Source organism: Oryzias latipes, chromosome 5 (genome assembly GCF_002234675.1).
Source record: "Oryzias latipes chromosome 5, ASM223467v1".
NCBI classification, from domain to species: Eukaryota; Metazoa; Chordata; class Actinopteri; order Beloniformes; family Adrianichthyidae; genus Oryzias; species Oryzias latipes.
In genome coordinates, this window is record NC_019863.2 from 9,760,574 (window position 1) to 9,775,422 (window position 14,849).

At 40.4% G+C, this 14,849-nt stretch overlaps 1 protein-coding gene across 13 annotated transcripts in view; it reads right to left on the bottom strand.

Moving 5' to 3' along the window:
* Positions 1-14,849, bottom strand: part of atp2b2 (ATPase plasma membrane Ca2+ transporting 2) — a 144,097-nt gene that overhangs the window by 76,680 nt on the left and 52,568 nt on the right. For 6 of the 13 annotated variants that reach the window (XR_002873277.1, XM_004068654.4, XM_011474849.3 and 3 more), the window contains exon 1: positions 8,986-10,110. Coding sequence is in view for 12 of the 13 variants with exons in the window: in XM_004068654.4 (XP_004068702.1) it covers positions 8,986-9,184 (199 nt within the window). In the remaining variant the exon portion in view is untranslated. Of the gene's footprint in view, positions 1-8,985; positions 10,112-14,849 lie in introns of those variants that run through there. The other 7 variants (XM_011474843.3, XM_020703152.2, XM_011474844.3 and 4 more) reach the window with 3 other exon arrangements.

The window sequence follows — 14,849 nt, forward strand, 5'->3', positions numbered from 1 at the left end:
AAAAATTAACAAGAATAGGGTGACGTAAAAGGAGGTGATGCAAATTTCTGCAGAGAATGTGTGAACTGAGGTAGACATCAGATGAAGCCAAGGGTATGGGGGGATTCCTATGCAGTGTACAAATTTCATAAATACCTTACAGCTGCAGCAGCAGCAGACAGAACAGAGTCAGACTTGTATATCAGGGAGCGACAGTGGCTTAAGGATAGCAGCACGGTCACTGCATCATACACACATCTCACGCATACTGTTATCATTTACTTTTTCTTAGCTCTTTATGGATCATGCATTTTTGGGCGTCTTGGGTAAACAACCAGGTCAGCCAATGATCAAAGGGTTGGTGGTTCGATCCCCGCTCCCCCCCAGCCAACTGTCGTTATGACCTTGGGCAAGACAATTCCCCCTCCACTTTACCCCCCCCCCCCCCCCCCCCCAGTGTGGCTCCATTGGTGTGTGAATGTGTATGAATGTCCCGGTGATGGTCTAAGAGGCCGTGGGCGCGTACTGGCAGCCACACCTGTCAGTCTGCCCCAGGGCAGCTGTGTCTACATCAGTAGTTACCATCACCAAGTATGAATGATGAGTGTGTGTATCATGGATACACATTGTAAGTGTTTTGAGTGTCTAGAAAAGGGCAGATAAATCCAATCCATTATTATTCTTATTTATATATGAAAACTCTAATGCATACATTTACATGTGTGTCCATGCAAATCTAAAGATCCTGAACTGTTTTTTTTTTTTGCATCACAAGTGATGTGTAGGATGAGTTTTCTTCTTGAAAATTTGATTATGCAAAATTTGTCAATTTTTCACAGATAAATAAAGGCACTGTATGATGTTCTCGGTCTGGTGATGCATTTCTTTAAGACTTTATTCTCTCCACTTTTTTAGAACGCCCTAAGACGAAGCAAAGATCGCATGAAATATATATATATATATATATGTGTAGATGTTTTTTTTTTTTCAAAAACATCTAATTTCAATCCGAAATCAACACAATTTTAGCAACAAAGCTAAATGTTCAACTTTAAAAAAAGTACATTTTAACCAACAGAGTGAACAAAAGTCAGATGAAGAAAGAGAGATGATGAAGGTTATAGATGTAGAGCAGGTCTATTTAGGCTACACTGAACACTGGCCCAACGGGATATCACAGACCAACTAGAGCACCAAAATAGAAATGAGAGCAGATGAGAGTATAAAGAGATGGAAGAGAAGGTAAGATGTCATAAAGAGACAGAAATGGGGGTAGAGGAACATAAAGGCCAGGTGTAAGGGGGAGGGGGGGGGTAACCGTAGAGAGAAAAAGAAACAATTTAAATAAGTAAAGATCGTTAATTAATCCTCAAAGCAAGAGGTAAGTCGTGAACAGAACAACACTTAAAAAAAAAAGACAATGCGAGAAAATACCCTTTATTGGTTGCTTAGAATTGCAATCGTCAAGTAGCCACTGGCTGATGCCACGGGCCGGCTTTACAGTGGCTTATAACGTCATTTAGCTAATTTAATCACAAGCTGTGTTTGGCCCCACAGACTGGACTTTGGACATGCCTGCTTTAAATGGAAATTTTTTAATTGCACCACCAGAAAAAAATGGAGTTGTTGGTTTTATAATAATGCTTTTGAGATGTATAGGGTTAAATAAATCAGTTGGCACTTGTTTTAATTTATCCAAATATCTTTCCAAATAATTTATCCAAAATATCTCAGGTGAAAGACTGTGTTGCCATTATTAAGGTGATGTAAATGTTGTGTTAGGTGTTTACAGTTTACAGTAAACACAGTTTACAGTTTAGTTGTGTTACCAGTTTACATGTTTATGCAGATTCCAAAAGAAATTTAAAAAAAGAAATATTAACTACATATTACATTGTCCTATATAAATACTATATTTATCAAGTAAAATTAGAAGCCTTGTTGGTCCGCTTATCTGAAAATAAACACATAGTCTCTCACTTTTTCCTGAACAACCTTCCTACTCAGACATATTTTCACTTTCAAAACTATGCTAGCCTAAAATAGCCCGCTCAACTTTATGCAGGCTAAAGGAGAGAAGTCAAAAGTCAAAAAAGCACGAGTTTGAGTTTAAAATATAATGAAAATCCAGGCTGCCGTTTTGTTGCCTGAACTTTTCACATTAGATGCATATTTGCATGGTTATATAAACGTTCTGCTTTGAATCTAATAAAAAAGAGGGGTGGCACTGTTCTAGGAGCTGTTGAGAGGTGATTTTAAAGGAGATTTTTTTGGCAGTAGTAGATATTACACATAATGAAAACTGAGAAGAAAGTGAGATAAGGAGGGCCACTGCAGTTAGCTTTAAAAAAAAAGAAAATCGTGGAGAGAAATTTGTCTTGGCAAAAAATGTTAATTTCACCTAAATCTGCAATATCATTTATTCAACTCCTTTAGCTATTATAAAGTATTCTTTCTTTGGGTTTTAGCGCTTGGGTTACTATTTCTTATTTTGTACAATCCTGCACCTTGAGGAACAACTTTGATCTAAAGGGATTCACAATTCCTTCCTGAACAGACAGGCTTTCCAATACCCTAAAGCTAAACCTTGTTGAGCCCAAATTTGCATAATCAGCACCAACCAAAACGTCGCTTTTTCTGACTATGAGATCCATTCTTATTCCATTTTTAGAAGAAAATAATGTTCCCTAAAAATGTTAAATTCAAGCTAAGAAAAAACTCATGCACTTCAACTTCTGACTGCCTGACAGAAATGCTAACACTGCACTTCACAATCGCCTACCAGGCGACACATGTACAACTGCAGTGTGATACAGCTACATTATATAAAGAAGCAGCAGCTTTGTGCGTCGTTTCTTGACAGCTATCATTTCTTTGATGTATCACAGCTCAAACATTGCAGATTTGCCCTTTTTTTAGTTCTTTTTTAATTAAAATGAACGAAAATACTTTTTCTCCTAATCAAATCATTGATTTGTCTCAGAAACATCTCAGTATTTTTGAAATGTAATTTAAAATCCCACTCTGAATATCTTTTGATCTATTTTCAAAACATTCCCAGTGGTCTTTTAATTATGATTATGCAAATTTTAAGCCAAATTTAAAAAACCTGCGTCGTTTTCTAGGACATAGTTACTGCAAAATGGCAGTAGTTCTTTATAAATTCACCTCTGAGTTGTATTCATCTGTTCATATGATCTCCCACTTGCCCACAGCCCCTAACAACCCCAACCAAACATTACCGGTGCAACATAAATGACGTGCAATTTTGGAAAACAAAGACGTTCATGGATCTATTTGTTTCCAAGTGGATGCATTGGAATGGAGCGGAGCAGGAAGCTTGTGGCTCCCTGTAGTTTGTATGTAACACCTTCAAGCTTTTTGAAACGACATTTTTTTGTCTGCTCTTGATTTACAACTATTTGAATAACAAAATACTCAGAAACGCAATTTCAAGCTAAATGTAATTTATATATGTCCTCCATCATCAAGAAGATGTCACAAGAACATGTTAAAAGCAAAATCATGACTTTCATTGGAGTCGGTCTTTAAACTAGTAATTGTCTTTTGTAGGGCAGAAATGCACACTCTTGGATCCACAGTTTTAGCTGAATTTCTACACCTTAAAGTCATTGTGCATTTGTGCTGAATTCACAAACTCTATTGCACCACATAAAAGAGATGGAATGATACATAGTCATGCATGCCACCAACTCTAAGCTCCAGGGACACACAAACATCCCACACATGACAAAACATGATGACAGCAAGCATTAGCATGATCATATTTCTCTATAACACAGCTCAGAGCAGGTAATGGGACCAGCCATTACCTGCTGGTCCCATTGCTGGTCAGGGGGTCTGCCTTGCAGAAGCACCACCAGGAGCTTCGTCATCCAACTTTTGACTACAGCAGATTGATTATCAATGAAGATTGAAAGAAAAGGACTACTTTATAAAAAAAAAAGTTTATTGCTTATATTAAATTAAAAATAATTATATATTAAAGAAAAAGCTTCAAGGAGCATAAATTGTAGATTTTACTGAATTTGTTTAGGCGATGGACCTCGAATGAGTTTGATCTTTTTACTACTAGATCCAAAAAAGGCAAAAAGGTCATTGTTCAGAGAGAGTAGAGAGATTTTTATTGATCTGCTTTCCTATTTTGATTAAAGTGATCTACTGGCACTAAAAAAAAAAGATGATATCCAACTCACTGACTGTAAGTACAGATTGTACCCAAAGTTTTCCTAAAAGACTCTCCATTCATCTTTTGATCTATTGCAAAAGCGCCTCCAGTGGTATTTTCATTTTGATTCTGCCGTTTATCACCAAAATAAAAAAACACCCATGTCGTTTTCTAGGACATGGTCTCTGCAGAGCCGCAGTACTTCATCAGAAATTTGCCCTCTTAACCCTCCCTGTTACTGAGAGATCTGTGTTTATGTGAGGATTGAACTTTTTTATTTTTTTTAGTATGTTATGGTTTTGGTTATGTACTGTTTTGAATATTCACTTTGTCAGCAACACCAGTTTCAGGTTTATCATGATCTCCGTTCATTTCCCTCAGAGTTTTTTAAGTGTTTAGTTTTCAGTTCATCCTTGTCAGGTCATCTGTTTTGTTGTCATGGTTTTGTCTTGTTTACATTTTTTTTAATTGAATGCTTTAGTTTCTACCACCAAGCCTGGTCTCCTGTATTTTGGGTTCTACACCTCCAGCTCCTGACAGTTGATACTTTTTCCTGTTACAATACAGCCCCTCACATCCCCAACCTAACATTAGCAGTGCCACAGAAAGACCACAGTCTTCGAACTAGCATTTTTTTGTCTGCCTTGTCGCAACAATTTGAGTAAAGAAATAATCAGAAATGCAATCTTAAAGTTATTTACTTATTTCCTCCATAATCAGGAAAATACCACAAGAACATGTTAAAAACACCAAAAACACTATTTTCATTGTAGTGGGTCTTTAATGGAACAAACAACATACAAACAGTTCTTTATTTGTTTCATTTCCATAATACATGTATTATATTTAGTTTTATGAAAAATAGCAATCCCATTTTTGTATTGATCAAAAAACTCAATATTACCTTATTTCTTTTTTTTTTTTTTTTTTTTTTTAAACTTGTCCTGTCCAACAGCTAGGCAAACAGATGAGAGCTGAGGGCCTCTTGTAATGGACATATTTTATTTTAACAAGAAGGGTTATTAATCTTCAGACAAACCAAAGGTATGTCTGAATAAACCCCTTTTGTAATTGAGGCCAAACTTTATTAATTTCAATCATGTTTGAAAATCTTTGGTGTTGGACCGGACGGAAAAGGAAAGAGGGGAAGAAGAGAGAGGGACGTTAGAGAGGGGGGGGGGGGGGTAGGAGGGTGATAATAGGAGGGGAAGGGGGGTAAGACCATGAAGCAGCATAGAGCAGACAGGTTTACTGGTTGTTTATCATTACGGTATGGTTCAAATGTATTACAAAAAGGGCGGGGCCTGTTCACACACACTCAAATATTATCAACACACCTGCTAGCTGCAAAAATGTCCACATGTCAACATGTACACAAAACAGATAGTGTTCACGAACGCATACCTATGCCTTTAAACCAACTAGTGTGAAATCTTTCATTCATTCAATCATGCAAACTATTAGTGCAAAGGTGAGCTAACACCTGTGCTCAAGTGATTCACATTCCACTAAAATGGATGGTGGAATGTGAAAAAGAAGGAGGAGGAGCGCCCAGCCACCCCCACACCCAGACCCCCGCCGCAGCAGCAGCGGCATCCGGAATTCCCCCAACGCCATACGGGAACAGGCAGGGAACAACCGCCCCCCGGGCGACCAAGACCGCCACCCAGGCCAGGGCCAGCAGGACCGCCGCGAGGCCCCCAGAGCCAGAGAGCAGGGAGGCGCGGAGGGAAAGAGAGCGCCGCCCCAGCCCAGCCAGGAAAGCAGCCCCCCCGCCGCGCCGGAAGAGCCCAACGCAGGGCCCCACCGGAGAGGGACGCCCACAGCCCCAGACGAGCACCCCACCACCACCCCGGAGTTCCGGGCATCCCCCCGCCCCGACCCCAGGTACGAGCCAGGACCCCCCAAGGGAGACCCGCTCCGCACTCCAGGCAGCCACCCACCCGGCCCACGGTTGGTCCAGGTAGGAGCAAGGCAGGGGCCCGCCGCCCCGGCCCAGGAGGGGGGAACCCCGGGGAAAAAAGGGTGGCCCACAAGGGGTGTTATAAATATGGCCCGACCAGGCTCGGCCATGTTGGAAGTTTGGCGGGGCCCAGCGCCCAGGGGCAAGGACCAGGACCCACCCCCCAGGGACACGAACACCCCCGGCTCAGGTGTAATAGAGCCGGGGGAGAGAGCACCGCCGGGCCCAGGGAGCCGGCACCCAAGGGACACGGCCGCCATCGCCAAGAGGCCCGCACCCCCCACCAGGGAAGGGGTAGGGGACAGATGGACCCAGGTCCCACCTTCCTTGTAAAATGTGTGTGCGTGTATGGGTGTTTGAGAGGGTGTTTGTGTGCATGTGTGTGTGTTTATGTTTGAATATATATATTGAAGGGGGAGGGGTGTGTGTACTAAGGGGGGTGCAGTTAAAATTGGCGAGTAGGGCACTAATATTACTTTATTTCTTTATAGACTAGTATCTTGTACAAGACAAAGATTCAGATTTACAGGGTTTAAATTACAGCTACTAACACCCAGTGCTGTTGCTCCAATTAGGTTTTATGTCACAAGATAAGTAGGTGTTGATGAGAGTTAGGGTTAGGGTTGGTCAAGCTTATTTCCCATCCCAAATTTCAATGATAATTTTCATTGCTTTGAGCTTTCATTTATAGGTTTAATTGCAATCGCTTCGGCTTAAGTTGCAGGCTCTGATCCTTGGTTAATGTTTGTCACAGTAATAAAATGTGATGTGGAATATGTGGATCTAATCACAACACTTACAACAATGGAAACTATTATTTGATGTCAGTTGTGATAATGGTTCATTTCAGCATTTCTGTAATGCCTCAGGCATATTTTTCAGCAGATGTGGCATTAACATTGATGAGAAACAGTCCATTCTCTTCATTTTTAGGCTGTATTCTCCAGCTATTAAATGTTATAGTGAAATCAAGGAACTAAGTAACTGATTAAAAAATAAGTGTTTTTCTTAGGTCAGCAACCTTTTTCTTTCACAAGAATTCCTTTTTCATGTAACCCACCCACCCCCACGCATTCCTTTTTTTTCATACCACATAGCGTCTAAGGCAGTTGTATGTCCCTCTAATTTGTAAAAATTGGAAATGCCCCAATTCCATGCTCCTACCATGCAGTATTCTTGATGTGTTCTACCACTCTACCTTCTCTAGGAAACAGAGAGGAGCTTTCAGCTCAACCAACATTTCGTTCTCCTTGCCCACCCAATAAAAAAAGAAAACATAAAAAATTGAAAATAAAGAAACAGGGTTTAAACTAAGTAACTAGTCGTAAGACAATTTGGAAAACCCATGAGCAGCTCTGAAAAATTTTCCCAAAATGATCCATGTCATCGCCTGTTGGCTAAATAAGTTCCATAAAAACAAAACAATGTCAACATATTGTTTTTTTGTTTTGTTTTGTTTTATTAAGTCACACCAATTTGTTCTTTTTTTGGCTTCAGACAGGGAGTTGATGCTGAAATTGGAGTTTAAAAAGTTATGGACATGTAAACATTTGTGCAAGCTAACACACCTCATCCATTTATTTCTATTCATGCTATGTTCTGTTTAGGGTCAGGGGGTCTGGATCCTACCCCAGCATTTTCAAGCAAGATGCTTGACTTATGGATCTACTGACCCAGCTTAGAACTGATGAGCTTTTTGCCGACCCAGAGGTGAATGAAGAAGATTTGATGACCTTGCCAACACTGGAAAGAGTCTGATAGCATATAAAATAATGGGAATAAAGATACAGAAGCATAGTCAGTCTGCTTTACCGTGTCCTCATTGCCAGTTGACCAAGAAGGTGCTTGAGTGAAAGGAGGGTGTCAGGAAACACACTCTCATTTGACTATCACCTTTCAAGGTTATAGGGAACCTCCGATGTCACACATCGATTGAACGTGATCACTGACCTCAGAGTCAGGGCCTGTTGATCAATTAAGAAATCGCATTTTTGTGTGCATATGGGCAGATTCCAGCCAATATTTTTTTTTCTTCCAGGAAAACTAAATCACTTTGATATTTTATCAGAATGTAAAGTGCATTATAAATCAGATTTAATATTCTCATTTTTTTAAGAATTAATTGTAAGTTGTAATTGGATATCTTGAAGAAATTGAACAGAAAAGTAAATTTTTGTGCTTTAAGTTATTCTTGTGTATCCTGTGTTCTACCTGCTGAAAAAATGATCTCTTTGTTCTTTCTATTAGGATAAAAAAAGCATCAAAAAGCATCAAAATGTTTTTTTTTTAATATATTGCAATTTTTTTAAAAACTTAATTAAAACTTAAGGGAAAAAATACAACCATTTTGTTGCCGTCTTGTATCCTCAATTCACATTTGCCAACAAAACAGTTAGTTTAATGGGGCTAAGACCTTTCATAGTTGCAGCAACAACCTGCTGCTTCTCAGACCTGAGCTTAAAAAGGAGGCTGGTAAGCCAGGTTGGGATGCTTCTGTACAAGATGATGAGGCAGAAACTCTAAATTGCTAGAGAGGTCTGTGCTACAAATAGTTGAATTGTGAAGTATTTTTATTTCGCCTTAAACAGAACCATCCAGTCCCTCATGACTCCTCTACTTTACCCCATTGTTGGTTTACTTTTATGTGGCCAAGTTCAATCTCCTGTTGTAGCATCATTGTATCTGTGCTGTTTAATATCCATTTTTAATACGATAAACAGATAAAAGGGTAATTCAAAAATAAACTATAACAGATCAGAGAATATTAACCAAGTAATTGATCCACAGGTACAGGTTCTGTCACACACAACATCCACCCCAAGTAAAACAAGCAGTTTTACACACAAGAACTTACCTTCAGTGGGTGAGGTTTTGAGTCGTTTGCACAGTCCTTCTACTCCCCCATAATCTTCTTGGAGCTTGACCACCCCCTCTGTGCCACGCAGTTCCATCAACGAGCGCAGATCCATGACCGAGCAGCCAAAGTCTGCTGCATGGTTGCCCTCGTTTCTTTGGTTCTTGGCATAAAAATCGCTATTGGACATGTCCCCCATGATTTCAAACTAGTTGAGTCAGTCAGACTGATATTTGTTATTGCTTGTAGAATAAAAAGATTGCACAGCAGAGCTAAGTCCCATCCAAAAAAATCTCCAAAACAGGATTTTAAAAAGCCAGTAATTATCAAAAAAAAAAGGAAGGGAAGAAAACACCCTAAAGGGTTGAAGTAGGCAGACAAAGAAAAAAAAATGGGCAAAAAAATCCTAAGGGAACAAAGTGATGAGTTGCTTTTGTTTCAATAGCAAAAAATTTCAGCGATGAAAAAAAAAACAAGAAAAAAAAGGCTAAGTCAAAAAGACGAGAAAAAAGAAAGATGGAGCAGGGAGAGAAGAGGGAATGATAAATCACAAGTGGGGAGCATCCAGGTAAGCGTTGGACAGCCCCAGTGGTTAAGTCCTGAGAAGGGTAATAATGGTGGTTTCAAGTCCTGTTGGTCTCAGGCTCACCACGGCTGCCGTCCAGACCCACTCCATGTGTGGCTTCCCATTGCTGCAATTCTGCTCTTGCCTCCTCTGCTTCTCCGTCTCTACATGGTGGTCTTCTCCATCACCGCTACACAGAAAGAGAGAGAGAGAGAGAGATGGGGAGACAAATTCAGAAGATGAATTTGGAGAGGAGGAAAGGAGCCGGCTGAGAGAGAGCACAGGAATGAGTGTTGCCTTCTTAGGGCAGGAGTGAATGCAGCGGTAGAAAGTGCACGGCTGAAGGACAGCCTCCCCTGGCTGCTGCAGTAAGTGTGCCTCTGCTGTCTCTATCTGCTGCTGGTGCTGTTGGTGCTGCTAACCTCATTCTGAGCTCACGCACTATCAGAACAGAGAGAGCGAGGGTAGGAAAAAAAAGAAGGAAAGATGAGAGTGCTCGTTTCTGGTGCAGAGCAGAGGAGAAGTGTGCAGGAGGGAGGCTGGGGCTGCTCTGACGACAAAGCGGAGAGGCAGAACGTAACACTGTCACCGAGAGGATGGGCTGAGCTGTGAACCGGTCCCCTGCTATCTCACCAGCAAGGAAGCTGCCATTGCTTCCTTCAGTAACCAGCCTCATCTGTGCCATCGTGTTATATCACTGACACATTCTCTTTAGCCTGCTGTCTTAGAATACTTAACAAAAACACCAGCTTCATTCTTTATTTCTTTTAAGCTCAATGTGGCTCAGAAACACCAGAAAGTTAGAGTTTAATTTACTACAAGAAGACACTAATAGACTGGAAGCGGTTTACATGGTGGAAAGACCCAATCCTGGAAGCTCACATTGGTTTTCAGCTTGAATGCTACGTCATTCATCAGCAGATCGGATCTTTAAAAAAAGGAATTTTATTTCTCTGTTTCCACCTTAGTAGCATAACCTTTGACTTTACTAGAAGAGATAACAAATTACGATATCTTTGAATGTTCAAAGAAATCATTTTAAAGGCCCACCCCAATGAAAATTGTGTTTTGGTGATTTTGACATGTTCTTGTAGCATTTTTCTGATGATGGAGGACATTTATGAAGACAATTAAGCATAGAATTTCACTTCTGACTACTTTTTTATTCAAATCTTGGTGAATCAGGAGCAGATGAAAAAAATGCCATTTTAAAAAGCTTGTAGTTATTACATAGAAACTACAATTGCCAGGCCACAAGCTCCCTGCTCCGCTCCATTATCTTGCAGACAAATAGATTCACATACGTCTTCGTTTTCCTCGTCTGAGCTGGCATCTGGCTCAAAACTGTATGGCTGGATGGCTCCAATATTGCTCGACATTTTTGCTGCACCAGTAATGTTTGGTTGGGGTTGTGTCTTGGTCGCCCGGGGGGCGGTTGTTCCCTGCCTGTTCCCGTGTGGCGTTGGGGGAATTCCGGCTGCCGCTGCTGCTGCGGCGGGGGTATGGGAGTGGGGGTGGCTGGGCGCTCCTCCTCCTTCTTTTCACATTCCACCATCCATTTTAGAAGAACATAAACACTCACCTGAGCACAGGTGTTAGCTCACCTTTGCACTAATAGTTTGCATGATTGAATGAATGAAATATTTCACACTAGTTGGTTTAAAGGCATAGGTATGCGTTCGTGAACACTATCTGTTTTGTGTGCATGTTGACATGTGGACATTTTTGCGGCTAGCAGGTGTGTTGATAATATTTGAGTGTGTGTGAACAGGCCCCGCCCTTTTTGTACTACATTTGAACCGTACCGTAACGATAAACAACCAGTAAACCTGTCTGCTCTATGCTGCTTCATGGTCTTACCCCCCTTCCCCTCCTATTATCACCCTCCTACCCCCCCCTCTCTCTAACGTCCCTCTCTCTTCTTCCCCTCTTTCCTTTTCCGTCCGGTCCAACACCAAAGATTTTCAAACATGATTGAAATTAATAAATTTTGGCCTCAATTACAAAAGGGGTTTATTCAGACATACCTTTGGTTTGTCTGAAGATGAATAACCCCTCTTGTTAAAATAAAATATGTCCAACACAAGAGGCCCTCAGCTCTCATCTGTTTGCCTAGCTGTTGGACAGGACAAGTTAAAAAAAAAAAAAAAAAAAAAAAAAAAAAAAAAAAAAAGGGGTTGTGAGGGGCTGTAAGATAGCGGGAGAGAATATAAACAAAGGGACGATTGGAAGGCTTACTTCACCCCAACAGTCCTGCCCACAACCCAAAGGCAAATTTCTGATAAACTCCTGTCCTAGAAGGCGGCACAGGTTTTTATTCTGCTTAAAAACAGCATGATCATTATTAAAAGACCACTGGGAACGCTTCTACAATATATCAAAAGACGATTTGAGTGGGGGCTTTTTACAGCATAACATACATGAGGGAAAATCGTCAGTCTGACAGTTACAGTTCTGCCAACGGTCATTTAAACCTTGTGCTATCTTAGATGACCCCACCCTTACATTGATGTGTTCTCCCTACCATGACAAAGGTGGATAAAGGTGGAAAGATTTCATGTAATCCATGGACACCAGTGATGTTCTCAAATCATTGAAGAAAAAAGGTTCAGCGCACTGTCTAGTGGGTCTAGATGACCCTACTCCCAATGGTAACGTGCCTAGGATAGCACGAGGGTTACACAGTAAGCCAGTCACAGTGAAACATTTTCCTCTGTTAATTCCAAGCTCATGTCAGAAGTGAAGCTTTGGTGCAATTTCAGTGAGGAAGATCCACCTGACTTCCTGGTAAGTTGGGTTTTTATGTCACTCTCTGTACGCTACTCATCAACTAAGCCTTCACTAAAAACGAATAGCTAAATTCCCCGCATTTTCTTCTCAGCCAATCACAATCCTATTTTTGCTTTTAAATTAATGGATGTTTGCCACTATACATTTTAGACAGTTTTGTAGGCCCTCCTCCACACCGACCTACACCTGTGACCAATGCTTTGTCATGACTTGGCCCTAAACCACCATCAGCATTTAGGCTCAGGGATACATTCATCTATGGTCTGAGATTTTCCCACCAGCAAGTAGGCCCGGAGTCTAATTGCCAAAGACAACAGACTAATTTCATGCACATCTTTTGTATCACAAATAAATCTTTTATTCGTTTAAGATCTCCACTTATTGAAATGTGTTTGTGTGCTCAGTAAAGCATTTATATTCTGCAATGCATTTGACTTCCGCCATGAACAACTACAGTAGTGCATCACTTACACAGCTAATTTCAATACACAAACAAGAGGTCCTTAATTGCGTCTTTATATGCTAAATGGTAAATATATAGCGTTTTCTACCTTAATCGAAGGCCCAAAGCACTTTACAGTCACTGTCCCATTCACCCAGTCTCACACACACATTCACACACCGGTGGCGGCTCCATATATGACACGGAGTGCTATCAGCTGTAAATGTACCCACAGTATTAATACTTTTTAAATCCACAGAAAAGAGGAAAGTTCACCATGGATTTCATTTGAATGTATTCTATCCGAATAAATAAAGAGATAAACACCTTTTCTTATTAATTGTGTACAAAAACTAATCATTAAATAAAGTTCACAAAAACTGTCTCTAATTATTGTTGTGTAAGTCTTTATTTCTAGTCAGTAACATGTGACTCAGCCAGCATCACACTGATCCACTCAAAGGTTCAACATTAATATCATTACCTAAAGGAAACATTTGCCTTCCAGCTGCCCTTTATCCCCTCCCACCCACACAGAGGGGGACCAAAGAGAGGAGGGGGGAAATCAAAGGACCCTGGTCTTGTATTTTGCTGAACCCTGCAGTGACTCGCGCTACTGTCTTTCTGCCATCTGTAAATAAGTCCTCTTGAGCTTTTGAGAAGACGTCATGCGCAGTAAACATTTTGCTCATTTAAAACAATGATAAAAACAAGCAAAAACCCAATACAAAGTCAGCCATCGGTGTGCTAATTTGCCATTGACTAGATGCTTAAATGCTCTGATCCTCTTTTTACCCTGTAAGAATACCAAGGCAGCAGGGGCAACCTTATCACTTGAGCCTGTCGTTCCTGGGGTTTTCACATCATAAAACTGACAATGAACCCCTGCCACAGAGAAATTATGTCCTAAAAAACAACTCAGGGTTTTTGATTCTGTCTAAAAACTATATAATCATAAACAAAAGAACACTTTACAATAAAAAAAAAACTTTACAATAGATCAAAACATAGTTGAGGTGCGACTTGAGGCAGTAGCACCTCAGCTTAAAGAACTTCTGCTTTATTAACAAAACAATAATAAAACTGAAATAGGTCATTTTAATCCTTTCATTTGTTATGTCCTTCCACTCTTCTCTTCTCATTTGCCTCCCTTCCAATGTCTTCTGCCCTCCTCTCCCCAAATAGCTTCCCACAAAGCTTAGCGGGAACTTTACCCTTAATTTTGCTTTGAAAAACAATCACCTCAGTCAGCTACATTTAGTCATTAGCAGACGCTTTTGTCCAAAACAAATTCTTAAAAAATGTTAAGAAACATTTTATATGCAAGAAGTTTTTTTCAGGTAACAGGTGAGGGCAGTAAGTCACTTGTTTTTCTGTTACTTGCTTGAGTGTCGTGATGGAAACTGTTTATGAGCTGTAAGTCATCCTGGGGCAGTGAACGCATCTAAACAAGTGGCAAGCATTTCCTAAATTGGTCGGAGGGATCAGCGAGGTGATGATTCCAGGTACGATGATGCATGAGGGACTGGTTAGACCCAAATATGTGCTGGAGCATGACACAGCAGGATGGTGAAAGAGCCTGTCAACATGTGTGTACACATCAATAGGAGGGAGACACTTCCCTGCCCCATGGGATGCAGCTCTGTCTGTTAATGAGCGCCTGTTTTTTCTGAACTTACGATGGCAGACAGCTCTCACAAAGACACTAAAACATCAAAAAGTTAAAAAAGACATTTGTTCCATCTAAAGACTTTACTAAGCATCTTTTTTTTAATATAATTTTGTATTAGCTGATGTTAATTGTTGTTGTTATTTAAAATATAAGGGTTTTCTGATAGTTTGCTAAACCAATAAAAAAAAGCTGATAAAGCTTTGTTTTCTGTTTTTTCTCCTTTTAACCCAATCATCTTTGATGGACAATAAGGTCCCATCAATGTTGTCAGTAGTCTTCATGTGCCAAAGAAGATACAAATATTCTAAAAAATGTTAAAGATAAACAAGCATACTTTCCCCATAGCTGAACATCTGTCCTAAGGAGAAAAATACAAAAATATGTGCATTACATTT